The sequence below is a fragment of the Arvicola amphibius genome, chromosome 2 (genome assembly GCF_903992535.2).
Source record: "Arvicola amphibius chromosome 2, mArvAmp1.2, whole genome shotgun sequence".
Classification (NCBI taxonomy): domain Eukaryota; kingdom Metazoa; phylum Chordata; class Mammalia; order Rodentia; family Cricetidae; genus Arvicola; species Arvicola amphibius.
The window spans coordinates 70710866-70738317 of record NC_052048.2 but is presented as its reverse complement, the minus strand read 5'-3'; the positions used below and the strand labels follow the sequence as shown (position 1 = coordinate 70738317).

The 27452-nt window shown below is 38.7% G+C and overlaps 1 protein-coding gene across 5 annotated transcripts in view; it reads right to left on the bottom strand.

The window, feature by feature from the left end:
- Ctnna2 (catenin alpha 2) overlaps positions 1-27452 on the bottom strand; it is a 994060-nt gene that overhangs the window by 230856 nt on the left and 735752 nt on the right. For all 5 annotated transcript variants that reach the window (XM_038318873.1, XM_038318875.1, XM_038318872.1 and 2 more), the window contains one exon: positions 15347-15499. In XM_038318873.1, coding sequence (XP_038174801.1) covers positions 15347-15499 — 153 coding nt within the window. The remainder of the gene's footprint in view (positions 1-15346; positions 15500-27452) is intronic.

Genomic DNA, 27452 nt, shown 5'->3' with positions numbered 1-27452 from the left:
TCATGACAGGGAGTCAAAATAAGGCAATACTTAAGAAATCATATTGGAGGAATATGGGAAAAGGAGGGTCTGACTCAAGCTAAGAGGGCAGCAAGTGTGGTTGCCAAGAGCTTGACCATGTAGTGCTCTTACTCATAACTTAACTCCTGATGTGTCACTGCCCTGAGGGCCATTTGCCTGTCTCGTTGACTTCCCAGACTTTGTTTGACTTCTGCCATATTTCCTTATGTTCTAACTATGAAAAAACTTTCAAAGAGAAATTTAATATACTTAAAGGTTTCAATGCCTTATATGTTTACACAATCTATTAAGTCCTTGGTATTTATATTTTTCTGATTATTTTGAAGGGAGAAAGAGAAAAGCCAATGGATTCTATTCGTTGTCCTTTTGTCATTTTTAAAACTATAAGAGCTATGTTGTGAGGGGAGATAATGAATCTCTCAGATCCTGACTCTTACCTTGACACCCCCCCCAACAAGACAAACATGTAAACTCTCTAAGGAAATTATCCACAGGATAATCTATAGATTTGGAAAGACATTCATTCTTTCAATCATGCAAGAAAACATTAAGAAGAGATTAAATAATGAGACTCCTATTGTTTTAGCATGAAAGAGAACAACTTGTCAGCTCGTGAAAGTAACTAAGTGTATTTTGATGGCAAATGACATTTTATGAAAATATTGATGCAAGTTCCAGGTTCCTAGAGTGTGTGGCATTCACACCCTACAGCAACTCCAGAATGTCTGAACAGGAGCAGGCAAGGGCAGCAGTCTGCTCGGAAGGGGAACCCAAGGAACCTCTGTACTTCTACTTCATATTAAAGGTTATTAAACATCGTTTTCCCTAAAAAGCATTTGTGTTGTATTTTACATACGATGAGGGGGAGCTGTAGTTAGATCCAACAATGTGATTATGTGTCAGTATCCCTTGACATACTCTCTCACACTAAAGTGACTTGGAAGGGCAAAGAATCTTGTTAGAAACTGGAAGAGAGGGGGCTGGAGAGATAGCTCAGAGGTTAAGAGCACTGGCTGGTCTTCTAAAGGTCCTGAGTTTGATTCCCAGCAACCACATGGTGACTCACAACCATCTGTAATGAGATCTGGTGCCCTCTTCTGGCCTGTAGGCATACATGTGGACAGAACACTGTATACAAAATAAACAAATCTTCTTAAAAAGGGAAACTGGAGGAGAGCACACTAAAGAATGCCATAACAGCTGCCACTCATTTGCACTGTGTCCAATCACAAACAGATCCTAATGACCCTGTAGAAAAATAAAGAACAGGGACAGCAAGATGGCTCACTTTTTGAGCCATGGTGACCTGGGTTTGACTAGAAATTGTGTTGTAGAAGGAGAAAAGCAATTCCATAACATAGTTCCACTAAGCTCAATAGGCATGCTTTAGTTTGTAAAAACAGGCAAGCACACCGAGAGAAAAAACATACACACATTATGTTAATAATTAAGTATGCTTCTGAGAAATCACCTAGAAAAAGATGAAGTAATTGTGTTGTCCACATCTAAGGAGAAGGGGAAGTCCAACTACTCTTTATGTCATGTACTATTTATTGTATTAGACAAAATTCATGTATCATCTCTTTAAGATATTTAGTAATAAATATAGCTCTTCAGATAATAATCTCTAAGAAACTAAAAGTTATCAGTCACCAGCTGGTGGGTGAGTGACAAAGCCAGGTTTACATATTCTTGGAACCCTCTTCTGTTTCTCCACATGTTCTCTTGATTTTTCTGTACGCTACACCATGATTTATTAGCTGTGTAGTCTTCTCAACAACTTAGCTTCCCCACAATACAACTATAAGCGAGTAAGATGGCATTATAAGTTTAGTCTATGTTCCCCAAAGTGAAAAAAGTAATGAGCTGTATTAGGAAGATTCCCAGGAAACTGGTGTCTGGCCTTTCTTAGTGATGTTGGCATATCTTTGCTGCAGATAAGTGGGAAAGGGTTTTTGACCTTTTCTTGTACTAATAAATAAGTTTACCAATTCATCATCTAGAAACTAGATGTGTGCACACGTATATAATTTTTTATTTTTCTGTTTTCTGTAATTGTTAACATGTACCTAGATGTTATTCTGATAACTTTGAAATCTTACCTTGGAGCATAAACTTATCAGATTAAGGTCACACCCCTTCAAAACAAAACTGAAAAAGTTGTATCCAATTAAAATTGATGTGGTTTGTTTAAGAGCAGGGAAATTTTAATTGCCTTGGCAAAAACACTCTTGAATGTTCATGTATTCAATTTTTCCTACTTACAAGTGCTTTTATATGAGAAAGCCCTGTAGCCAGCCTGAAGCCATAGTTTGGAAGGGTGGTGCATTGGGATACTTTAATTTTTGACCTAAAAACAGCTTTTCAGATTGCTTTGACTACATTTAATTTAGGAAAAAGTAGAAACTAACTTCATAGAGCCTCCATGGCCTATTTGAGGCTATTGGATAAGCACTTTCCACTCTTAAAAGACAACACTAGGTCCTTTGGACCTGGTGACTGGGATGTTTTAGTGACTTAGACCATGTAATATACTGTGTGAATGTACCCATCACTTTAACCTTTCACCTTCTTATTTTTCATAAGACATAAATTTCATTCACTTATCTTGGTCACTATGTAACTCAAGATTTCAGTTTCTAGAACAAAGGAAAAAGCAATTACCTTAGTCTAAGGAATTTGGAGTTACAAGGAATGTTTCACAATAGTAATAGCTCACTGACTTTAAGCCTTAAGTGAAACTGAAGCTTGGATTTCAGACCACAAAGGGACTAACAATATGGAATCCACCACCTTTTGGTATAAGCCTTGATTTGGTCTCTGACCAACAGGTGTAAGTACTTTGAATTCCCTTTGGCCTTGCATATTGTGAACCAATGGGGGGGTGGGGAACAGAGGTCAATGCTAGACGCAAAGAGCAATTCGCACATTAAATAATGCTCAATTGTCTGAGATAAATGTTGGATGAGATAGGACTAGTTTTATACAAAATCCAGAAAACTTGTAGTTGGTTCTTCTTATGAATATTCTTTTTAAATCAATTTTAATAATCAAGGACCTCTGGTTTATATTTTGGCCATGTTACAATGAGTTGAGTTGAATCTGGAAGAATGTATGAGCATTGTTAACTCAGTAGTTATAATAGAATTCTGAGATGGAAACATTTACTATCTTTGGGTTCCATTAACTACAAATCACCATGAAATCAAAGTAGATCAGAGTCAGAAAGGCTGAGCAAGTGAAAAGTTGTGATATTAGTAAATGAGTTTAACCTGTGACCCAACACCATCACCTCAAATCAGCCTGGATGATTTACTATACTAGAGTCAGCAATAATTATCCTGCAAGAGTGGGCAGTTCTTCAAGAAACTCTTGAGTAACTCTTGTCTGACACATGATTGAGAGAGATGTTCAATAAGACCAATAACTGGAGCTCACATTTTTCACCACGTAACTTACCAAAGGGTGGATTTGACTACATGCTATGTAAGAACTCATTAGACTGCATGCAGGGACAGTACAAAATCGTGGCTCATGCATGGAGTCTGTTTCTTTCTAGCTGTGTGACCTGAACTAGCTATGAAACTTTAGTGGGTTTGTGCATGTGCAAGTTTACATGTGTGTATCTGTGCATGTGCATGCATATGATGACCAAACATCAGCCTTGGGTATTCTCTAGCACTGTCCATTTTTTCTTTTGAGATAGGGCCTCTTTATTGGCATGGAACTTGCCAAGTAAGTAGTCTAGACTGGGCTGGTCAGCCAGTGAATTCCAAGGGCCCTGATATCCGTACCTTCAACTATGCAATATCAGAAGCTCATATCACCACACCTTGATTTTTTATGTGACTTCTGGGACTGGGATTTTGGTCCTCATATTATAAGGCAAGCAATTTATCATCTGAGTTTCTCCCTTATGCCCTATTACAGAACTTCTCCATACCTCAGCTTTTCTTATCTGTACATGTAAGTCAACTATACTGGCTATTCATAAAGTGTTCAAAAGTATAAAGAAAATAAAGGATTCTACTCTTATATTTATATATAAAGAGGCTAGGGGTTGGAAAAGATGGCTTGGTGGGTAAAGATGCTTGCTGTGAAGTCTGGTAATCAGAGTTTAATACCTAGACACCATATAGTAGAGAGAGCCAGTTTCTGCTGATTGTCTTCTGACCTCCACATGTGTGCTATAAAATGCATACACACACACACACACACACACACAAATAAATAAATAAATAAATAAATAAATAAATACTTTTAAGAACAGTCTAAAATGGACATTTCAATTTTTATGAGATGTATCCTTTTGAAGAAAAGAAACAGGTAGTGTTAAGGAGTTAAGGACTCTTTGGAGAAAGTGATATTGGGTGCATTGCATGTGTAAGGGTGGATATTACCATAAGTGTGCAACATTTATGAGCCGAACAAAACAGCTTTTCATAGACTATTAGCACTTGTGAATTTTCTATGGTTGATTTTTTGAGAGAACTTACTACTTCATGTCTAGTTTAGTATATTGGCTGAACCAGGGGTGTCACCCCCGAGAAAAGGGGCACGTCAGTGCTGAACACGTACTCTGAAAATCTTGCAGATCCAGTCTGTCCATGTAGGTTTTGATGCATCATTTCCTGGTTTCAGCTTTGGCTCACATTTGGCTCAAGACCCTAGTATTTGCAAAGTTCTGTTGTATTTCTTTAAAACCAAGATATGTGTGGGGCTTTCAGGGCAATGCCCATAAAACAGCTACAGTCAGAGCCAACTGAGAAACAGTCTGAGTTGGTAACCTATGCTTTTTGAAACTTACACCTGATTGTATTACTACAGAATGTCAAACTTGGAGTCATCCCATAGTTAACAAGATAGCTAAACCTCAGAAATCCAACCCAGATCCATCCATTCTTGACACCCCCTCTGCTGCTGTTCCAGCCACAGTGCTAATCCCTGTGACCACTAAGATACCATCCTGTCTGTTCTTTTCAATTTTGCTTTCCCTACTCTAGAATATCTATGATATCAGAGTGATCTTTTTTTTAAAAAAATGAGTAGTGTTATGTCTTTGCTCAAACCCATCTGATGGGCCCAGATTCCTAAGGAAAATCCTGATCCTTATCTCTAATTCTCATTTTCACCTCTGGGGCTTCCATCTCACTTTGACCCTGGTTGTGCTGGTTTATTTGTCCTCTATCAAATATAACAAACACACTGCTCCTTCCAGGCATTCTTTTTCTGTCCCTGTGGCATAGACTTGTCTCAGTTAGGGTTCCCATTGGAGATATAAAACACCATACCCGAAACCATCTTATGGAGAAATTCTCAGGTCATACTCATCACTGAGGGAATTTAAGGCAGGAACTCAAGGAAGGGACCTAGAGATAGGAACTGAAGCAGAAGCCATGGAGGAATACTGCTTGCTCCCCATAGCTTGCTTTTTTAAAAATTTGTTTTGTTGTTGTTGCTGCTGTTTGCTTGTGTGTTTTTTTGTTTTGTGAAAAAGGGTTTCTTTGTGTGGCCCTAGCTCTCCTTGAACTCACTCTGTAGCTCAGGCTGGCCTCGAACTCAGGATCTGTTTGTTCTGTTTCTGAGTGCTAGGATTAAAATTTCATATACCACCACACAGCGAGATTTTCTTTTCAATCTGGGGCTTCTCTGTGTAATATTCCTCGATGTCCTGGAACTTGCTTTGTAGATCAGGTAGACCTTGAACTCATAGAGTTCCTCCTGCCTTTGCCTCCCAAGTGCTGGGACTGAAGATGTAAATCATGGTGCCAGACCAACCTTCATCCTTATATACCCCAGGACTACCTACCAAGTGATGGTACCCATTGGGCACTTCCATATCAATCACTAATTGAGAAAATCCTGCACAGGTTTATGTACAAGTCAATCTGATTGAAGGAGCTTCTCAATTTAAGGTCCCTTTTCTCGAACAACTCTAGTGTGTATCAAGTTAACAAAGATTCAGTCAACACAGTCCTGTTTTATTTCCTTTCAATATCTGCTTAATAGCTATCTAATGAGAGAAGCACACTGACTTAGTGACTTCTCATTCATCATTCTTGCTCCCTTGATATATCTTGTTTTGCACTGTAGCACACTATAGGAATGGGAAGACTTTAAAAAACAGTTAATGCTTAGACAACATGGTTCTCATATGAAGTCTGCTCATCTAAAATATGGCCAACACCAGATATGGGGGAGAACCATGAAAGAGTCAGTTATTGATGGCTGACACAGGATATATGGGAAACCCGGAAGTATAAGCAATGATACAATGATATAACCTGTTCTGTAGCTGATATGGGATTCCCCTCCATATGCTGTGAATACCATTGGTTAATAAAAAAACTGTCTTAGGCCTGTGATAGGTAGACTAGAGATAGGCAGGGGAAACTAAACTGAATGCTGGAAGAAAAGAGGCAGAATCCATGAAAAGCCATGTAGCCCCGCCAGAGACAGACACCGGAACTTTCCTATCTCGTGTCAATACACAGATTAATAGAAATGGGTTAAATTAAGATGTAAGAGTTAGCTAATAAGAATAATAATAATAAGAATAGAGATAATGGGCCAAGCAGTGATTTAATTAATACAGTTTCTGTGTGGTTATTTAAGGACTGAGCAGCTGGGAACTAACTAGCAGCCTCCCTACTACATATAGCCCTATTCCTAGCAAAATGTCAAATTTGTGTTATTTTGTATAAACATGACCCTGAGATCAGAGATGAGGGATTTCTCCTTCTGCCACTGTCAACCAACCTGTGTAGGCCAGCGTGCACTTACCAGTGGCCTGTGTCCCAGTCTGAATGTGTGCTTGTTATGTGTAGGTGTGTACCTAGGGGCCTGCTATCAAGAGCCTGGCTGAGGATCTATTCTGCCTATGAATCCTGAAATTTTCTTCAACGATCAAGCTTCCTATGACCATTCACCATTCCTAGCATTAGATATTAGATAGTCACCATTCCTAGCATTCTCAGAGTTTAATATTCCAGTTTACACATTTACACTCTGCCACATCTTTTGGAATAGAATGCATAGCCCAAGATACATATCTCTTTTTTTTCAATCTTCTTTTTCTTCCCAACCCTCATCTATGAATATTCCTCTTATAAACCCTGTCTCACCATCAGCCACTGAAAACCGAGTCTCTGTGGCCTCAATCCAGCCCCTGTATTCTTGAAAAAGGTCAAGTCAAGTTTGAAGGATAATTTTTTTCTTTTTTTTTTTTGAGATGCCATCTCATGTTTTTCCATACCCCACACTGCCTTCAATTTCACTATGTAGATAAAGTTGGTCTTAAATACCTGATTGGCCTGCCTCCAGCTCCTAAGTACTAGAATTACAGGTGTTTGCCACCCTACCTGACTTTGTCCATAGTTATGCTGCCAACTAAGGAACCTGCCTCAGTTTATGAGAACATACATTGTCATTCATTGTCACTGAATATGGCACTGTGAAAACAAAGGGATTATTAAGGAGAACAATCACTCAGGATACTTATACAACCACCCTTGTGCCTAACTAACTGTCACATGAGCAGTTCTGCATACCAGGGTATATCTCTTACTTCCAAGCCTTGAATCTTTTTGACAGAAGAAAAAAAGTATCTCATCACATTAGGGCATGTCTACAAAGTTTTGAAGTCAAGACCATAGAAGGGAGAACTGAGATGGCCTTGTTTAACTCATCAGCCCCAAGGACTCAATATTGTCCTTTTCACACAGTACAATAATCTTCTGTCAGAGCCACTGCAACCAAGGCTAAGTACATGAGCATATTTGTAAAGTAGAGAACCAGAGAAGAAAGATGGTCAAATTTGGACATCACCCTTGTAGCTGCCTGAAAGTAACTCAAATATTCAGCACCAGAGAGGAAGCACAGTGAGTCCTTTCTACTCAGAGAAGATAGCAGTTTCCCACATCAGTTCTCCCAGACCTGAAATTCTCCTAGGTAGTAAATCAGAGAATTAAATAGGCCCAATGCCTCTTTACTGTTGATCCCTAAGGTGACCCTTAGCATCCTGCAGACATACTATTAAGATACATTACCTCAGGGGCTAGCAAGCTAGCAAAATTGCTAGCTGCACTTATTATTTTATTTCTTCTTTGGGCACCATCTATTTATTGAATTCTTGCTACAGGCAGGCACTCAGTTAGGTGCTGGGGTGTTGTTAGGAATCAATTAGGCATGGTCTTCTTCCCTAAGGGAACTGGTAAACTAGCAGGAGCCATATCATGGCTGTCTAAGCTGTATGTGTGAGATTCAAAAGTAAATGGGATACAAGGAAAGTGCGAAATGCAAGGAGCTGACCCCACTCCGGGACACACTCAGAGAGCAGAACAATAACCAGAAATGAGAAGGAAGGGAAAGTGAGAAAAGGAAAACAGAGAGTGGGAACACAGTGGGAAGAAGTACAGGGTACTCAATCAGGCAAGGAGGTCATGTAGTGGATATCTTGAAAAGGGGGGTACCAAACAAGTTTGTTTGCACTTTGAGGAAAGAGTGTGTGAAGCAAGCTACATAGGACTACATAGGTTTTGATAAAATGTTGGGCACTGGGGATGGAGAGAAGGTTCAGTGGGTAAAACTCTTGCTGATCTTGCAGACACATGATACATATAAATTCCCTCTCACACCTAAACATGAATAAAAATGATCTTGAAAATGTTGAGCCGGTGGTGGTGGTGTACACCTTTAATCCCAGCACTCAGAAGGCAGAGGCAAGAGGATCTTTGTGAGTATGAGGCCAGCTTGGTCTATAAGAGATAGTTCCAGGACAGGCCTCAAAACTACAGAGAAACCCTGTTTCAAAAAAACAAACCAAAACCAAAACAAAAAAGTTGATCCCTTATGTGCATTCATGTGTATGCACGTGTGTGTCTGTGTATATGTTTATTTCATGCATCTTTGTGTACAGGTGCCCTTGTCAGTGCAGGCACAGATAGCAGCCAGAGGTCAGTACCAGACATCATCCTCTGTTGTGCTCTTTGTTTTCAAGGCAGGGTCTCTCACAGAATCTGAAGCTTCATGTTGTGAATGGGACCAGAAAGCCTCTGGAATCAGCACTTCATCAACACTGGGGTAACAGACACGCTGTATCACACCCAGCATATATATGGGTGTTGAAGATTTGAACTCTGGTCCTTACATTATGTGGTAGATTTTTTTAACCACTGATCCATCTTCCCTTCCCCAAATTTGAGTCTTTAGACCTGAGGAAAACAGGCAGTTTTTGCATGATCTCAAACAGGGAAAGCACTTGATCTGATTGAGATATTCAGAAACCAGCTCACTTTATCTGCTGCATACAAAATGGACTGGAGGGTTTAATGAAAAGGAGAATGGCTCAACCAGAGCTTCTGCAGCTCCCCAAAGCACAGAACAAGCAGCCCCCACGACTAATAGAGCTGGGGAGAGGAATGTTAGGAAAGTTGACTGAATGGCCAAGCAATAGGAGAAGTGAGTGTGGAGGCTCAAGACAGCTGGACTGGTTTTTGCATCTCATTTTCAAAATTAGTTTGTATTTTCATTGCTGCAATGCAGATTTTGCCCCCAATTTACATCCACCCCCATGCACATTACTTTTGGAGAGAGTTGCCATAATTTGCATTCCATTTCTGCAAAATTCCATTCAATTTGCTTGGAAATGAGGTCCAACAGGTGTCCTATGATCATCTCTGTGCATCCTGAGTCGGCCCACCCTGGAGTCCTTGACTAACCCACAGAGGGTTTGGAAACTAGCAATCAGGGGAAAATATCAATATTCGTTTCATTTAGTCACAGTGAGATGTCCTGCAATAGCTGGAATAGAAAACAGCAGATCTGACCTGCTGAATTCTTCCAATCATAAGATCCTAAGGGAGGGTCACCTATTTTTTGCAAAATTTTAGGAATACTTTGAATAAAAAAAAGTTTCCGAAATTACCATTCTTAAGATAATTATGAAAAGCTAAAGAATTTCTTCCTATTCATATTTTACTGAAATTTCATTTGCACTAAATGATTGTTAAGGGTTTTCTAATGGTGTTATAGGTTGTGACAAACCTGATTCACCTAATAGCACGGATTTCTGACTGGCAAAATGCCTTAGTGGATAAAGGTGCCTGATGTCTAGCCTGACAAACTGAGTTAAAATCCCCAGAATTTACACGGTTGACAAAGACAAACAACTCCACAAATATTTCACCAACCTCTACATGAATATCCAGTACTACACACATACACACACACACACACACACACACACACACACACACACATGAATTAATAAAAAATAAAAATACCCTTTTAAAGTATTTTTAACATGACACTCACTGCAATGAAAATCATATACAAAACTAACGGAAAGTAGCAAACAATTATGTAAGACGAGACTGTACATAGGTTTGCTGGCTGCCCAGACCCAAATAATCACCCAAAAACTGTATTAATTACAACATTGCTTAACCAATAGTTCAAGCATATTTCTAGCTAGCTCTTACATCTTAAATAATCCCACTTTTATTAATGTACGTATCACCATGAGGCTGTAGGCTGCCTACCAATAAGGTTCTGGAATCTTTCTTTTCCAGCAGCTACAATGGCATCTGCCTGACTCCACCTTCTTTCTCCCTACATTTAGTTTAGTTTGCCCTCCTAGCTCTATTTTGTTGTGCCATAGGCCAAAGCAGCTTCTTTATTATGCAACGGTAATAAAACATATTCACAGCATATAGAGGGGAATCCCACATCACAACTACTTAAGAAATAGAAACAGGTGGAAATGTGAGTATTAAATCTATACTCAAGAAACACTGGAGGATTAAAATTATTGTCATAGAGCTAATTAAAGAAGAGGTTCCTGTCTTTTCTGGTGAGCTGGGTTCTTTCCACACTGTGATGTCCCTCTCTAGTTCTACTCTGCTGTCGCAGGTAGCATGGACCCTGGAGGCCATATGTAGAAGCACAGAAAGGAGGCTCCAGATGAAAGAACTGCAGACACACATGGAGCTCTCAGTTAAGGCAGAGTTAGCCATGCAGGATTGGCTGTGGAATTTCCTAAATATAAGATCTTTGTGTAAGTTCACCTTATGTGCGTATTCACTTGAAATATGGAAACTCAGTGCTGTCAGTGAATAAACAAATCTCTCATTTAAAATGTTAGCAACAGCAGCAGCAAAAATTAATCCACAATCTTATTTAAATCATTTCAGTCCTGGATTTCCACTATTTGACATACTGGAGTAACCCCTAAGAGATTCACATCCTAACTGATATTAAATATAAAAGAAAATGCAAAATCAAATAATTTACCTAGCATGGTGGTGCACAAGTGCACTCTCAGAATTCTGGATACGGGTGCCTGTGTAGACAGTTTAAAGCCAGCCTGGCCTACACAATGAGTCCTATCTCAACGACAACAACGGGGGTGCTTTTTGAAACGTTTGAAAGGAACAGCACAGAAGTCAAAACTTAAACTATGCTGAAAAGAGATGCTCACTGAGAAGAGCCCGCCTTCCTCATGTCACCTAGATGTCATGTCATCCAGATCAGTTTCCTAATACTGGGTCAATCTTAGAAGGAGAGATGAACTTGGAAGGTGGATGTGTTTGGAGAGCGGGATCTGGGAAAGAAGATAGATCTCATTAACAATATGAGGACTAAAAGAATTAAAAAAATAGTAATGCAAGTCCCACATATTTAATAAAGATATTAAGTGTAATCTCGGTTTTATAACAGTAAGTTAAATGAAATAATCAGTCCCTAAATGCAACAAAACAAAAACGAGTCAAAAAGAAACAGAAAACTTAGTCTTTTATTTAAAAAAAAAAAAAAAAACCTCAAATAAAACGCCAGGTTTGCATTGCTTTACTAACTACTTCCCTGAATTGTTTTTGAAAGAAAATGGAGCCGGGCGGTGGTGGCGCACGCCTTTAATCCCAGCACTCGGGAGGCAGAGGCAGGCGGATCTCTGAGTTCGAGGCCAGCCTGGTCTACAAGAGCTAGATCCAGGACAGGCTCTAGAAACTACAGGGAAACCCTGTCTCGTAAAACAAAAAACAAAACAAAAAAAGAAAAAAAAAGAAAGAAAATGGTAGTTGTGTGTGTGATACAAGTACCTCTAAAGGAAACAAAATGTAACTATTTTCAAAAGTGTAACATATTCAATATAAGTTTTATTTAAGAACAACTTTTAAAACATTTTTGCATATTTGCATATACCCATGTAAACAGACCTGTGTGTAAAAATACATATATACATGTATATATGTAACTTCTCAAAAAAAATATAATGAGGCTGCCTGCTAGCGCCAGGGACCCACCAGTATTGGGACTGCAAGCACATGTTATTTCACCCCATTTTTCTGAATGTGTGTCAGGGATCAAATTCATGCCCTTGAGCCTGCATGCTAAGTTCTTTATCACCTGAGACATCTATTAAACTCTGTTTATAACATTAAGAATATATCTCTCTTAGGAGAAACATACATGGATCTACATTGGAATGAGAAAAAGACAAGATCTCTTGAGAAAATTGGGAGCGTGAGGGTCATGGAAGAGGGTAGAACGGGGGAGAAGGAAAGGAGAGGAGAAAAATGTATGGCTCAATAAAAACAAAAAATAAAATGTATATATATATATCTTAGGAAATGAGTAATGATACTAACTTTATCTATTGCAAATAACATCATTAGAGCAAACTAAAGAATTTTCTTGACAGTTCTAGAAATACCATGTATTTATATTAACACCACATTGTGCTAGAGTCTGGACCAGCACAATAGTAATGCAAGGGAGAAAAAAGACAAGGATTAACAAAGAAGAAACGTCACTGTCATAATTTATATGCACAAGATTTTGTAACTATTATCAAAAATTTAATTTATTCAATATAATTTTTTATTTAAGAACAGCTTTAAAAACATTTTATGCATATTCACATACACCCATGTACACAGATCTGTGTGTACAGATACATATATACAGGTATATATGTAACTTTTCAAAAAATATGATGAGACTGCCTGCTAGGTCCAAGGACCCTTCAGTATTGGGACTGAAAGAATAGAAACTTGTAGAATTAGCAAATGAAATTATAAAGATCAATGAACATAAAATCAATATGTCATGCACGCAAATTAAGAAAAACTAAGAAAGTAAGTTCACAAAGATCATGTTTTTCAAAGTAGAAACAAAGACTTACTTGAAGTCCACACACCACATTAATTAATTTACTGCAATTCCAGACCCTAGTTCTTGCTCCCTGTCTTCCTGACATTAAGACATTTCAAGGTATTGCTGACTGCAAAGTCCACCCACGGTCATTGAGGACAACAAGTAAAGCAGGGAAAGCATCACTTTTCTGGCTTGAGCAGCTGGGTAACCTAATGTCTCCTCCACCTGCCACAAGTAGGGGATCAAATATAGCAACTGGATTAATCTACAGTGACCCCAAAATCAGCAAGGGAAAATGTTGACTATGGTCTGTCACAAGAGAAGCAAGAATGATTAGAAAAACAGTTCATGTGCCCTGACTTCATGCTTACTGGATGTCACATCTGCATTCTAAAAGTGTGCTACAACTGAGGCCATGCACAGAATTGGCGACACTGACAATACTGAACACAGGAAGTGTTTACCATCTGGTAGTAACTTGAATCTTTTCATACACAGTGATCACGATCACAGTACACTGCTGAATATATTTTCTTTAAATCCTATAAGTATTTATAAAAACTACAATATCTCATATAGGATGGCATGTGTATGTGCTAATAGTATTTTGTTGCACATTAATATTTAAACCCTTAGAGCATTTATTCAGCAACTTTCTTTTCTCCTCCTTCTTCCATTCCCCCACCCCACTCTCAACTCCTTCATCATCTCCTTGACACGCAAATGAAACGTTGGACCTGTTTCATTTCAGCCTGCATTTGTATATGCTTTGGTGACTTTATAAGTACTAACAGTCAGAGAGAGAACGCACAGCAGTGGTGGTGGCAGTGGTGCTAAGGCTATCTGTGGGCTTTGACCTGCTGCTTGCAAGCATTCCAGACCCCCCACGATCACCACCCTTCCAAGACTCTTTCACACATTTCCTGATCAACATCTGTGGTTTTTTCCTTTGAGATGATATCACTAATTCTGTTTTTTTTTTTCCAATTACAGCCATTTACTTCCTAAATCCAAGCAGCCTAAATATCACTTTCCCTTTGTATATTGTTCTAATATCACTGGGTATAAGTTAGAATTTTTAATCAAACTTCCCCAGATTTCTCTACTTCATAAAATATATCTATGATCTTGAAATTACATTAGTACTAGTCCAAGATCTTCCGCAAGGAATCCAAACAGCAATTTAGAAAAAATTGGATTTTTTCCCCCACAAATTCATTATGTGGCCATAAATTCATTATGTTGTGAGACTTTGCCCGACTCGACATGACATAGCCGTTCCTATCTTGAAATCCGAACAGCTGTTATTACCTTCCTGAAATCCCTACAAGACTGACTTTTGGACATTCCCTCATAAAGGGCAAGTGTAAGAGGGTCATTAGACCCTCATCTCAACATCCAGAAACTAACCCGCCTCACCCAACTTTATATAATCCTGTCCCAATTGCTGTGATCTCTGGAAGTACTGGAGAATAAAATGATGAACATTCAGGTGAGGGTGGCACTCCATGTCTTCAACCTTCTGAGGTCATCATACATGCTGAGGTGAGTTTTTCAGTTATTCAGCTACTGGGGCTTATCTTGCTCCCATAGGTACCTCCTTACGCATGTTTTTGTAATTTCCAATGTCTCACTGGTTCACCAAATAAGACTTAGATGAAATAATTTCGTCAGTATATCCTTAGCACCCTATCTGGAGTCAACAGATATTTGTTCATGTCTCTCCAGGAAAACTCCCACAACAACCAGGCAATCTGGGCTTCACTGCATGCACTGGAATGGGGAGTGAAGAGGGTAGAAAGGAAACAGGCTATAAATTATCCATCTGCAGATTTTAATTTCACTCCTTCTCGTCAAACCTGCCATTCAATGTTGGAGAGCTCTCACTACTACAGTTCCAGCTTCTGCTTATTGCTCAGGAAAATTAGCAGACACGTTTTAGAGTATGAAGAGTCGTGACACACAGCAAGGAAGGATGGCTAATAATTTGTTTCCTCTGAAGGGAACAGAATACTCAGAAAGCCAGGACATAAAAAGCTTCTAGAGCTGACTTTTCCAAGGAAACTGCAAAACAGCAGTCTATTAAAACCTCAAGAGCCATGTGTAAAGACACACGATATAGATCTACATCTTGCACTATGAGACCTGAGTCCCCAGGTCTATGACTTACCTCCACTAGCTTGTTGGCATGTTCACGGAAAACTTGGGCATATTCCTTCACTTCCTTTTCATTTCCACTCTTCGCAGCCTCAATTAGAACCAGCAAAGGGACGTTGGTTTCCAAGAAAGAATCTGATATGTGATCCATCACGGCTTTCCGAAGCTACAGTTAAAAACAAAAGCGAAAGGACATTAAGGAATAAAATTGTCAATCTTTGCCTAAACCACTGTCAAGCTTTCATTACAATGTAAACAATAGGGATAGTTAGTTTTGATTGACAACTTGACACAACTTAGAATCTGCTGAGAAAATTTTCTCAATGAGTGATTGCCTAGATCAGCTTGGCTTGTGGGTACACATGGAGGGAATTATTTGATTTGTTCACTAACATTGGGGAACCAAGCTACCAAAGGCAGAACTATTTCCCTGGCATGAAATTCTGGGCTATATAAGTGTGGAGGAAGGGATACTGAGCACTAAGAACCATACACATATTCAAACTCTCTGCCATTGACGGTGGATGAGACTGTGTGCTTTAAGGTCCTCTTGCCTTGACTTCCCCACAGTAATTGACTTTAGTTTGGAATTCTTAGTCAAATAAACCCTTCCTTCCCCCAGTTGGCTTTTTTTTTTTTTTATCTAGATAATCATCACAGCAACAGAATTGAAACTAGGTCAATATTAGTTTAACTCTTTCTTGAATTTTCTCTTATCACATCAAAGAAAAAAGGTAGATGGATGTAAGTCTACCTAGGAACTATATGTCATATACATCTTGAAAATTACATAAATTGACTATAGTTCAAAACCAAAGATCAGTTCTCATCTTTCACTGGATTATTTGTTTGCTTCCACAAACTCTAAGTCCTGGCAAATTTCAAGAGCTCAGGTTCTTCAGCAGTGGAGATGCCTGGGTACCAACCAGTCATTAGGGAGAAATGCGAACAGAGTGCTGAGCCATGATGTCACCCCTAAAACTTTCTCATTGTGTAACCTCCTGCCCTCTTCACATCCAGTGTTTGTGCTTCACAGAGGGAAAACAGGGAACATCTGACAGCCATAAAAATATTCCAGCCCAGGTGCTATGGTGATGCAGTTGCTATGTTCCAGGAAGTAAAAAAAAAATACTTAGAATGATATTTCAAGGTAAGAATAAACAAACCTGAATCTTCTAACAATGCATAATTACACACCATTCCCACACTATTAAAATAAGTGGGGCAGCTGCATGAAAACAAAATAAAACTATCCCTGCACAATCACCTTGCTTGTACTTTGTTCATAATCATCTGAATATATAAAGCCTACAAATAAAAATAAACACAAGGGAAGATGGCAAATAATCTGTACATTTCCCAGATCAATTCATGAACACCTGTCTTGGAGGCTGTGGGGGACTCTTCGACGACGTGACACACTCAGTTGTGACTGGTCAGAACTAGTGGTTGGGCACTGATGACAGTAAAGTCTGCATGTGTATATATGTAAGTTTGTTTAGCTTTCTTCTGAATTGCTTTGAGATTTCTCCTTGTAACTGGGCGTGAAACAGAAACAGAAAAAGAAGACCTGAACGAGGACTTACAGGAAACATTTCAAATTAACCTGCCGTGGTTGCTTCAAGGGCATTGATTCGTGTAGAGAAGAAATAAGTAGAAATATAATAAAAAATGACTTGACAGGGACAAGAGAGCCAAATATAAGTCTACATAAGGTATAAGTCAGAGGAAAATGAGAAAGGTTATCTCACCAATGAAGCCACCACATCTTTGATACCCACAAAAAGTAGCTGAAGAAGGAACTCTGTAAAGCTAGAAAAGCCAACTGTATTGACTCTCCTGAATTTGCAGGAAGAATTTTCTTCCAGAACTGAGCAAAGTTAAACATTACAGAAAGCCGTAAGGAGTAGTTTTTTTCCTGTACACATTTGAAATATACCAGAACAATATACCTATACAAAAGATAAAAATAGTAACCTTAAAAACAAGTAACATACCATTACAAATTAGATAAAGGACTTTATAGAAAAAATACAAGATAAGAAATAATAATACAAACTGTAGTAAGAACAACTATGAACTTGGCATCTTGACTCATACTTGTGATCCCAGTACTTGTGAAGCTGAGGTAGGACAATGACCACTAATTTGAGTCTACCCTAAGCTCAATCTGAGGCCTAGGCCAGTCTGTGCTACAGAGTAAGAACATCTCTAAAAATCAAAATTGGAAAAATGGCTCAGTGATTTAAGAAAACTTGCTGCTCTTGAAGCGGACAAGAAGTCAGTTCTGAGTATCCTTGTTGGGTAAGCCACAGCCCCCCTTAACTACAGCTCCTGGACATCCCTATATACTTGGAAGGTTATGCAAAAAGAACTGAAGGAGACTGGGCAGAGAACACATCAAACTAATTTGTCATAGCTTCTGGCAGACCAGTGCTTCACATAGGAAAGGGGAAGGTGGAGATTTAATAACATGAACTTGACAGGACAAGAAAGACAACAGAGGAAAAAAAATCAATAGAAGGGACTGATGTTCATGGGTACCCACACACAAGTATGTATGCGTGCACACACATGCACACAAATAGAATAAATCTTTAAAAAGAAAGCAACTAAGAATTCTATTTTAAATTTAAAAAATTTCAAATAGTCAATTTAAAAATGACTGAAACAAAATGAGTAAATACCATAGCAAGTGCCTTAAAAGGAACAGAGAAGAGAAAAAAAATCAAAGTAAAATATTAGCAAGAGCTTAAAAGGGATGTGGAAAAAGATGACAAGTCAAAATAGGAAAAGAAATTTAATACATGGCTTCCAGGCTTCCCTGAAGTAAGAAATCCAAAGCCATTGTAACTACTTATACCACGACTGATGAATTGGAGAAATTCCAGCAGACACAGAAGAGATGTTCATGTACTGAACTCCACCTTCTCCTATGCCCCCAGCACCACATAAAAAGATCAACAACAACAAAATCTAACCTTGTGTGGCAGTGTGTACCTATAATCTCAGTCACTGAAGACAGGCGTGAGTTTAAGGCCTGAGGGAAAATAGAAGCAAGTAAGGTGGGAGAATGCATGAAAACTCAGGAACTCAAGCATGAGCAGAAAATGAGAAAAGGTGGGAAAATGTGTAAATTCCAACAAAATCCTTGTAAGGTGAGAGGACAAGTCTAGAATCTATGAACCAAAGCAGGAATGGCTATCATGCCTCCATTCCTTCCTGTGCTATATCAGACACAATTAGTCAGTTTCAGCACACTTTTATGCTGAGCTCAATTCTGCTTCCTAATCTTTCTTAGCACAGTGCTCAAGGCAGCTAGTACTCATCAACCCTGCTTTTCCTACAGGATGAAAGCCTGCCCTGCTTGATAGACATCCTTCAAATGGGAGCTTTCTTTGGGTATAATTAGATATGTGTCTAAATAAATCCACCATCATCTTGAATTTCACACATAAAAGTGAACATTGATTCTCGGCTGGGATGATGATATTTAGTAAAGATCAGGCAACTTAACATTTATCCCATCATTTAACATGTGTAGAACAATCCTATTAAGAATTGAAGTATTAATTTTTTAATATTCTAATGAAAGTCATCTCCAACAAGGTCAAAGTTGGGTATAAAGTGTGATTCAAATAGGGTCAAAAATCTGAAGGCTTAATATTTTTCCTTGAATGTAGCTGCCCCAGGCTTTTCATGATTACTGACATATTTTACCACAGTTCCTTAAGCTTTGTGCAATAATTATTATTAAAAATGAAAGATCAAAGCAAGGAAGTGACTGGGCCAGCAGCCATCCAGCCTAGAGGCTTTGACAAAAATTGAGCCTCATTAAGTCAAGCAAATTTTAGCCAGTGTGAAGGTCAGTCCTGGTAATTAGTCAATGCAATAATCCACTCAAAGTCACTTTAATAACTCAGAGTGTATCAAGTGCATAGGATCCCATGATACTAAAGGCATTGGTCCAGTATTGGCACAAGTGGACAGGGCATATCCATGAACCTAAAGGAAAAACATTAAAAATAATAAGGACATTTTCCATATTCGTATTCTTTTAAGAGAAATACAAGGTTCTATGGACATCATCTTGATAATACCACAAAGCAAAATCATTTTAATTGGGACATATGTACATCCTAATGGAAACAAGTACAGAAAAAAGAAGGAGGATGAGGAAGAAGAGGAAGAGGAAGAGGAGGAGGAGGAAGAAGAAGAGGAAGAAGAGAGGAAGAGGAGGGGGAGGAGGAGGAGGAGGAGGAGGAAGAGGAGGAGGAGAAGAAGAATTCATCAGGCCTTGTTTTTCCTCCTCCTAATGAATCAATTCCTTATGAAATTAAGGCTGTGTTGGCTCAGTTAAAGTACAGTACGGACATCATTTTGTCTACTACCTATGTGCAAACTCCTTGATGGAGTTTCACCAGATCCACAGTCTCTGCCCTCCAGGACTGCCAAAGCAGTCAGGATAAAAGTCTCTCTGGTGAAATAAAAAATACTGAGAGAAACTCTGATAAATGTATTCATTTATTAAACTATAATGACCCTATTATGACTTTTCTACATAACCCTAAAACATAGTACCTGGCCTCCAAGACACTTAATTGGCCATTGGCCTAGATTCAATGAGAATCTACATGATGCTGCCATGTTGAAGTTTTAGAGGCCCTCTTTTCATTTGGTTTCCAGGTCTTGTTTTTTGCTCTTCTCTTGAGAAGGAAATGGTTAGGCTATCCTCCTTTGATGGTTTGCCAAAATAATTACACACAGAATTGACTAAGAGATAAGTTGCTGTGTGTGTTGGTAAGCGATTATCTTAATTATCACAGGGACCATTGCTTTGGTAGGATGTAGTGGACTATGTAAAATTAAGGCACTTGGTTATCATCTGAAGGAGAGGGATAGAAAACTTGTTGAATCATAGATACAAAACTTGGGAATCATAGATCAAGTCAGAGCCACCAAGAACAAAGGTCAGTCACAGGAAAAGGCAAACAAACTTTTGAGGAACAACTACTCTCTTTTATGCCTTCTGGGTGCTATTTCAATACAGTACAGTCACATTAACAGATTGATCATGCATATATTTTATGAAAATAAGTTTTAGTGGTCATTGAGTGACCTTTGGGGAGGTGAAGAGAAATCTGGAAATAGTCTTTTGATTGGCTATCAGACCAGTTTGGTGGCATTTCAATGTAGTCTTGTTTCTGAAAATATGCTATCTTCCATTCTATAGTCATGAATCTTATTTAAAAATATCAAGGCTATAATTTCTTATTTGTATAGGTTAAAAATCATCTTCAGTTAAAAAGTTGTTCCAATGAGAGCTGTTCCAGAAGGACAGGAGCAGGTGTTTGGTTCCATCTGTTGATTTCATTTTCAGCCCCAGCACACACAGGTCTGAGTCAAAGTCCTCTTTTTCCTACATGATGGGCAAGGCTAATTGCTTTCATGAGAAGAGACAATAAAAGGCTGCCTTGGGGTTCAGGAGAGCGATTATTGAAGATCTCCAGATGGCTTCAGTCCAGCAGGTGCAGCAGCTTGACTTAGTGGCAGAAAAACATTAGCAGAAAACTGAGCCCACAACTGCTAGGTTCACGATAAAGGACCCAAGGAAAGGTTGTGGGATTAGATGGTCTACACAGAAAGTGTTGATTTTAGCAGTGGGGCATGAAGAAGAGTTAGTGAAGGCATAGCAGGAAGAGACAGAGTGGATGTTTATATTTATAATAATAATCTCTATCTAGGGATTATTGATGTCACTCTTCTAAAGAGTTATAAACCTCATTTATTTTTCACCCAAAGAGTTGGCTATGGGGGTGTAGAGATGGCTCAGAGCATGAAAGCATTTGCTGTACAAGCTTGAGAGCATGAGAGTGAACCACAGTATCCATGTAAAAAGCTGGTAGGATAGCATAGTTTCATGGTTTTATGGTTTTGTGTACCTGTACCCCAGCATTGGAGGATAGTGACAAGCAGATCCCGGAAACTTAGCATAGTTGAGACAGTGAGCTTTAAGTTCAGCTAGAGAGCCTGTCTCAAGATAATGAGATTGATCTAGAATGGTAGAAGACTCCAGAGGTCCTGCTCAGACTTCTATATGCATGTGAATGGGCGGATGCAAACACACACACACACACACACACACACACACACACACACAACACACAGAGACTCACACATGCATACACACGCGCATACTTGGTACCAGTTTCTTTACTTCATAGGTAAAGAAATTGAGGCAAAAGACTAAAGTGGCTCACTCATATTCACACAGCTGTTAAGTGGCAGAGGCGTGGTATGATTTAAGGGCGTTTGGCCTCAAAGTTCATGTTTTAAACTAATAGTAAGTACAGCTCCCTCCCATGTCTACTTTGTGCCACTTAGCATATTTGTTCGCTAAAGCATGGCTTTAAAATTAGTGTAAATTTTTAGGAACAAATTCTTATTGGGAGGTAAGTTAAGTAAAAAGATGATTCTGCTAGCTTCCTTTCTATGCACCTCTGAGACGGTAAAACTAAAGTGAAGAGAACTTTCACGAGGAAAAATAGGCAGACAAATCCACTGAAAGGTGGATAGTATTGGGGGTGAGATGTCACTGACCTTCCTCAACCCCAGGAAAGAAATGAGTTTGAAAAAAATACAGAACTCATAACCTAAAAGGTGTTTATTGAAGTCTACCTAGTGTATGCAGTGAAATCATGTATCAAAGAAATAGATAACAGACAGACAGACAGACAGACAGACAGACAGACAGACAGACAGACAGATAGATGCATGCGTATGTGCATACATTCATAATCAATGATAGATAGATGAGATAGGTAATAGGTAGATAGATGATTAATACTAGGTAGACAGATCATAGATGATAGATAGTTCAATAGATAGATACATAGATAGATAGATACACAGAGATACAGATAAACGTCTTATACAGCTGACCTTTTATATTCAGAGATTTCATGTTTACCACAATGAATTTTGAATCAAGAATTTTAAATGTCCATCAGGAAAGATTAAGAGTAAGTAAAAGGACACATGGGACTTAAAAGAGGAAAGAGTCTTGGGTGGGGTAGCTACTCACAGAGGAACAAGTGAAGTAGAAGGTAGAAGGCAAGACCCACAGAAAAACATTTTCTTAAAAAATGTCATAATGATATCTAACACATTATATAGTGATTTTTAAAATGCATTGTTAATAGGAAACATTTAAAAATTCATCTGTACTGAGAAGGAACAGAGTATGTTTATCATTATTCCCAAAACAATGCAGCATGACCATCACTTATGTAACATTTACATTGTATTAGATATTAAAAATAACCTGGAGGTGTCTGAAAGTACATGGGAGAATATATGTACGTTTTGCTGCAAATATAATGCCAGTTTATATAATAGAAGTGAACATCTGCAAGTTTTAGTATTCAAGGGGGCTCTGGCACCATGAATACATAGAGACAACTATACTTGCTACTATAAAATTATGGATCACTGGCTGGTAAAAATTATTTTTAAACAGGAAGTTGTAACAAGGTTAATAAAGTGCGTTTCTTGATGTTCTGATTGGGTTAGAGCCAAAGAAAAAGAGACTTCTCCAAGAAATGACTGGGATCTATGTCCCATAGTGATAATTACATCATGTAGGGAAAATCTTCAAGCTGTTGGTGGTAGAGGTAAACTCACATCTGCCTTGTTCTAAAGAGATCATTGAAAGGAGCTCATGCCCAATTGCACCCAGACAATCTAGCAACCAGTTTTGGTTTTGTTGTTTGGGAGCAGGGTCTCACTATATGGTCCTTGCTGGCCTGGAGCTCCCAATGTAGACCACACAGGGCTCAAACTCACTATTTGTTAGGATTAAAGGTGTATACCATCACACCCAGTCTAACATCCTAATTTTGATTCTCATCGTCAAGAGTACGGACAATGAGGGCTGCTGAGAAGCCAAGGACAATAACACTGGATTTGGATCCTACTACGCATACTGGCTTTGGGGGGGCCTGGCCTGTTTGGATGCTCACCTTCCTGGACCTGGATGGAGGGGGGAGGAATTTGGACTTCCCACAGGGCAGGGAACCCTTACTGCTCTCTGGATAGGAGAGGGAGGGGAAGTGGAGGGGGGAAGGGGTAAATGGGAGGCGGGGAGGAGGCAGAAATTTTTAATTTAAAAAATTAAATAAATAAATAAATAAATAAATAAAAAGAATACGAGGAACAAACCACATTCATACTAATCTAGCTCTTTCACTGTCCTTAAAAACAAGAAAATCCACAACTGAGAGTCAGGTCTCAGCAGGTGGGACCAGGGATATCTTGACCTTGTTATCATCCAGTAAATGTGGGGACACATCAATTCTGCCTTCATCAGCTCATGGATTCTGGACTTGTGGCCCTGATGAGCAGTGACACTTTTTTTTTTTTTGATCCTCCCAGTAAACAGGTAACATAATTCCTCTGTAAATTGACTATTAGAATAGTTCAAATGCCCTTGTCCACAAGCTGAAAGGCATAGTTAACACATTTTACATAAGCTGGAAGACCGAAATTTAGCTATCAATCAACCAGGGCAGAAAGGAATGACTTGACAAAAATCATTCATTAAGTCTGACAGCAGTCACGAACACAAGGTTTGCTTCCAACTGTTTTAAGCACATGTGTGACAAGAAAATATTAATTGCATAAGACAAGACATTTAAAGGTATTAGCTCAGCACCACCAGTCTATTTTACCCATTAAGCCTATTAACAATGTACATAACAGCATTTTCTTCTGTAAATCCAAAGAAACACAGTCAACAAATCATACCTGTCTGGAAAATGTGATTCTATATTTCATGGGAGGGGAGCACCATGAAAGATAAACATACTGTAACCCATAAGCTGGAGAAGAAAAATAAACTGTTTCAAAAGAGTCCCAGTTGTGGTGGAACATGACGGATGCATGGTATGGATGGTGTTATATTCAAATAGATTTCCCCAAAGGGATTTTGTTTTGTGTTTTGCATTTTGGATTTTTTTTTTTTTTTTGAGCAAAGTCTAAAATCCTAGAGCTCTTTGAAGAATATAAAACAGGTTCTACTAGAAGAAGCGAACACAGGGCCTCCTTCCAGTCAACCAGATTAGCATATGTTAAGGTTGCTTGAGTCGCTGGTAACTGTGTACTCTAAGTTACAAGTAACATGGAGAAGAACACCCTGCTTGTCTCTTTGTGGGATCTCTGTGAACGCCAACCTCAGCAAAGTGTTGATCTGAGAGAGGTAGGAAAGCAGTTGGTTCAACATGACTTAGTAGCCAATGTTGGTTCAAACTTTGAGAGTCTGACTTTGAATAGTTTATTTTAGACATATTTAAACATGGCACAATTTGAAAAAGAGTTTCCTGGTGATAATCAACTCAACCCAACAAAGCTTAAGACATACCTATATCAAAAATATTATCAAGTACAAGTGACATCTTCCATAAAGATAGATTCTATAGTAGATTAACCAAGGAAACAAACTCAAAATAAATAAGCTCATGGTAAGGGTCTGGGGAGGATCTATGTGGCCTGGCAACACAGATAGTACAAAAGTCACCAGGTTATTAGCCATCAGGCTATTAACCACCTCTAATCCCAGCCTTCTGGGCAAAAAAACAGGTTATACATCTCTCTCTTTGAAGAGAAAACCCTGTGTACTTAAACACTCCTGTTTTCCCTATTGCTTATGGGTGAGAACAGGGACCAACATGCTTCCTATATTTCTTTAATGGGCATTATTCTTTCTTGAAATACTGAAAATTGTCCCTAACTATTTATCTTCAAATTCACATTTTAAAACTCTGGTCTAAACTCAAAGGGGAAAAAAATCATTCCATACAGAAAAAAAATGTCCAGAAAATTTTCAAATTTAAGATTTAATTATTCTCCTAAAGAAGGGAGTAATGTGTCCCAGCAAAGATGATTGCAATGCTAATGAAATTATCCTCTTATGAGAATAAATAGAACAAATGGGGGCTAGAGAGAGATGGCTTATTGCTCTTGCACAGGATCCAGGTTCAATTCCCAGCACCCACATGACTGGGACTCACAAACACATGTGACTCCAGTTGCAGAGGATCTGATGCCATTTCATGGGCTTCAGCAGCATCTGCATACAAGTGATGCATATAACCTCATGCAGGCACACATACATTTTTTTATTTTGTTTTTAAGAAAAGTGGAAAGCTCTCAGAAAGAAGATAGGCTTCACTTCTTACTTTGCTCCAATCTCACAATGACTAGTAGTCACCCATGTAGTCCTTCCACCTGAAACTTTGTAAAAAGCCATAACTAAAACTTCTGGTTCACTGGAGAGAATGTGAGACCAGAAAATAAAATGGAAACAAAATAAAATAAGTAATTTTCTCTCATAACCAAACACCGAACTTTCTCCATCTCCAATGTCTACTAAGCTACATTGAAGAACTAGACCTTGAACATTCTAGTCTCACATATGATGCTGTCTAGAAGGAAGCATGAGGTCTTTATGTTAAATAAGTTGTAAATCAGCTTGTGGGGCACTATCATACAGTCTTATTTTAATGTTTCCTTGTCCCATTGCCCAAAACTTTTCTCTGATAGAATTTGTCTCAGATACCTGAATCCCTGGTCAGAACATGACATTCTTTAGATTGCTTGATTTCTAAATTAGTGTAGAATATTTGATCTTTCCACAGGAGGCACGTTTTAGGTGGCAAGGGTAGTGGGGAAGTATAAAAAATATTTTTACTAAATTCTTGGTTTCTCTCCCCTAGCCAACCCTAGCAGGATTTTTGGCATTCTGTTTATTTGTAAGTTCCCCTCCATGCTTAGTTGATTGCTTATTATAACAATAATCCCACAAATTTCCTATGATTTTGTAACCTGTAGAGAATGTTCCTAAAAATTATGTCATTGACCTTCTTTAGAATGTCTTGGTAGGGTGATGATAAAACTTAAAGGGCAATAATATACATAGTTTTCAGTGTAGTTTAAATAAGGAATAGTGAGAAACATTGGTTGAACATACCTAAACCCATAGCCAGATCTTTTGAGTACAGTGTGATTTTAACTTACAATCCATATGTAAGAGACCTACATGTTCAAGTTCAAAAATCCAAACTGAACTGAGGTCAACTCCTTTGTACAGTACTACCCACTAAGTCTGACTGCTACCATCTTCATCACTTCTGCTGAACCTGTTAGCTGGGCTTATTGACTGTTGATATTACCACAAAAAGGAGGGCTGGACAGTTCATCATATACTCACCCAAGCATCCAGCCACTCCTCTGAACCTGCCATATATAACTGTGCCCTAAATTGCCCAAGGCCTGGAGCTCTAGATTATATAGGCTTGAAACATCACAGATCCCAACTGCATAACCATGAAGAAGCCATCATCCATACAACATGAAGACTTTCCAGTGCAGAGGATTTGGGTTCACCCCTGTTCTGGTCAGTACTACTTCTCAGGTTCTATAAATAAACCTGGTCAAAATTCTTGATTTTCTTAGGGGTAACTTTGATGGACTTGAACTTGAGTTGTCATTTGGATCCTGAAGGCTGTTGCTTAGCACCCCCACTGGGAAAATTCTCACAAACCACCTTCCTTTCTATTCTTCACTTCTGCATTTAGTGAACCATCCACTACCAGTCTTCTTTCGCTCAACCTTTGCTCAGAACAAAAAGGCATCTGGAAATAATGTCTGGCAATATCATTCTGAGTATTTAATAACTGCCTTTGGTTAATGGGCATTCAATAGGTGAAGCTGTTTGAGCCAAATTAGAAGAACATAGAGAGCTACATGAGTAACAATATAAGTTCAACTCAGCAAGAACCCTCAGGAAGCTTGAAAAATGCTGCTCAAATAGTGACTTAATCCTTCTAACATTAATGCAATTAGGAAGACAATGACTAGAAAATGTAAGTTTGAAAACAGGCTATTTTCAGAAGACTTAGCCAGGCATGGGCCTGGAACACTTATCTTTAATCCCAAACAGAGGTAGGCATATATCTGAGTTTGAGGGCATCCTGGCCTATAAGTCAAGTTTAAGGGTAGCCAGGAAACCCTGTTACACAGAGAAACCCTGTCTCAAAGAAGAAAAGAAGAAAGAAGAAGAG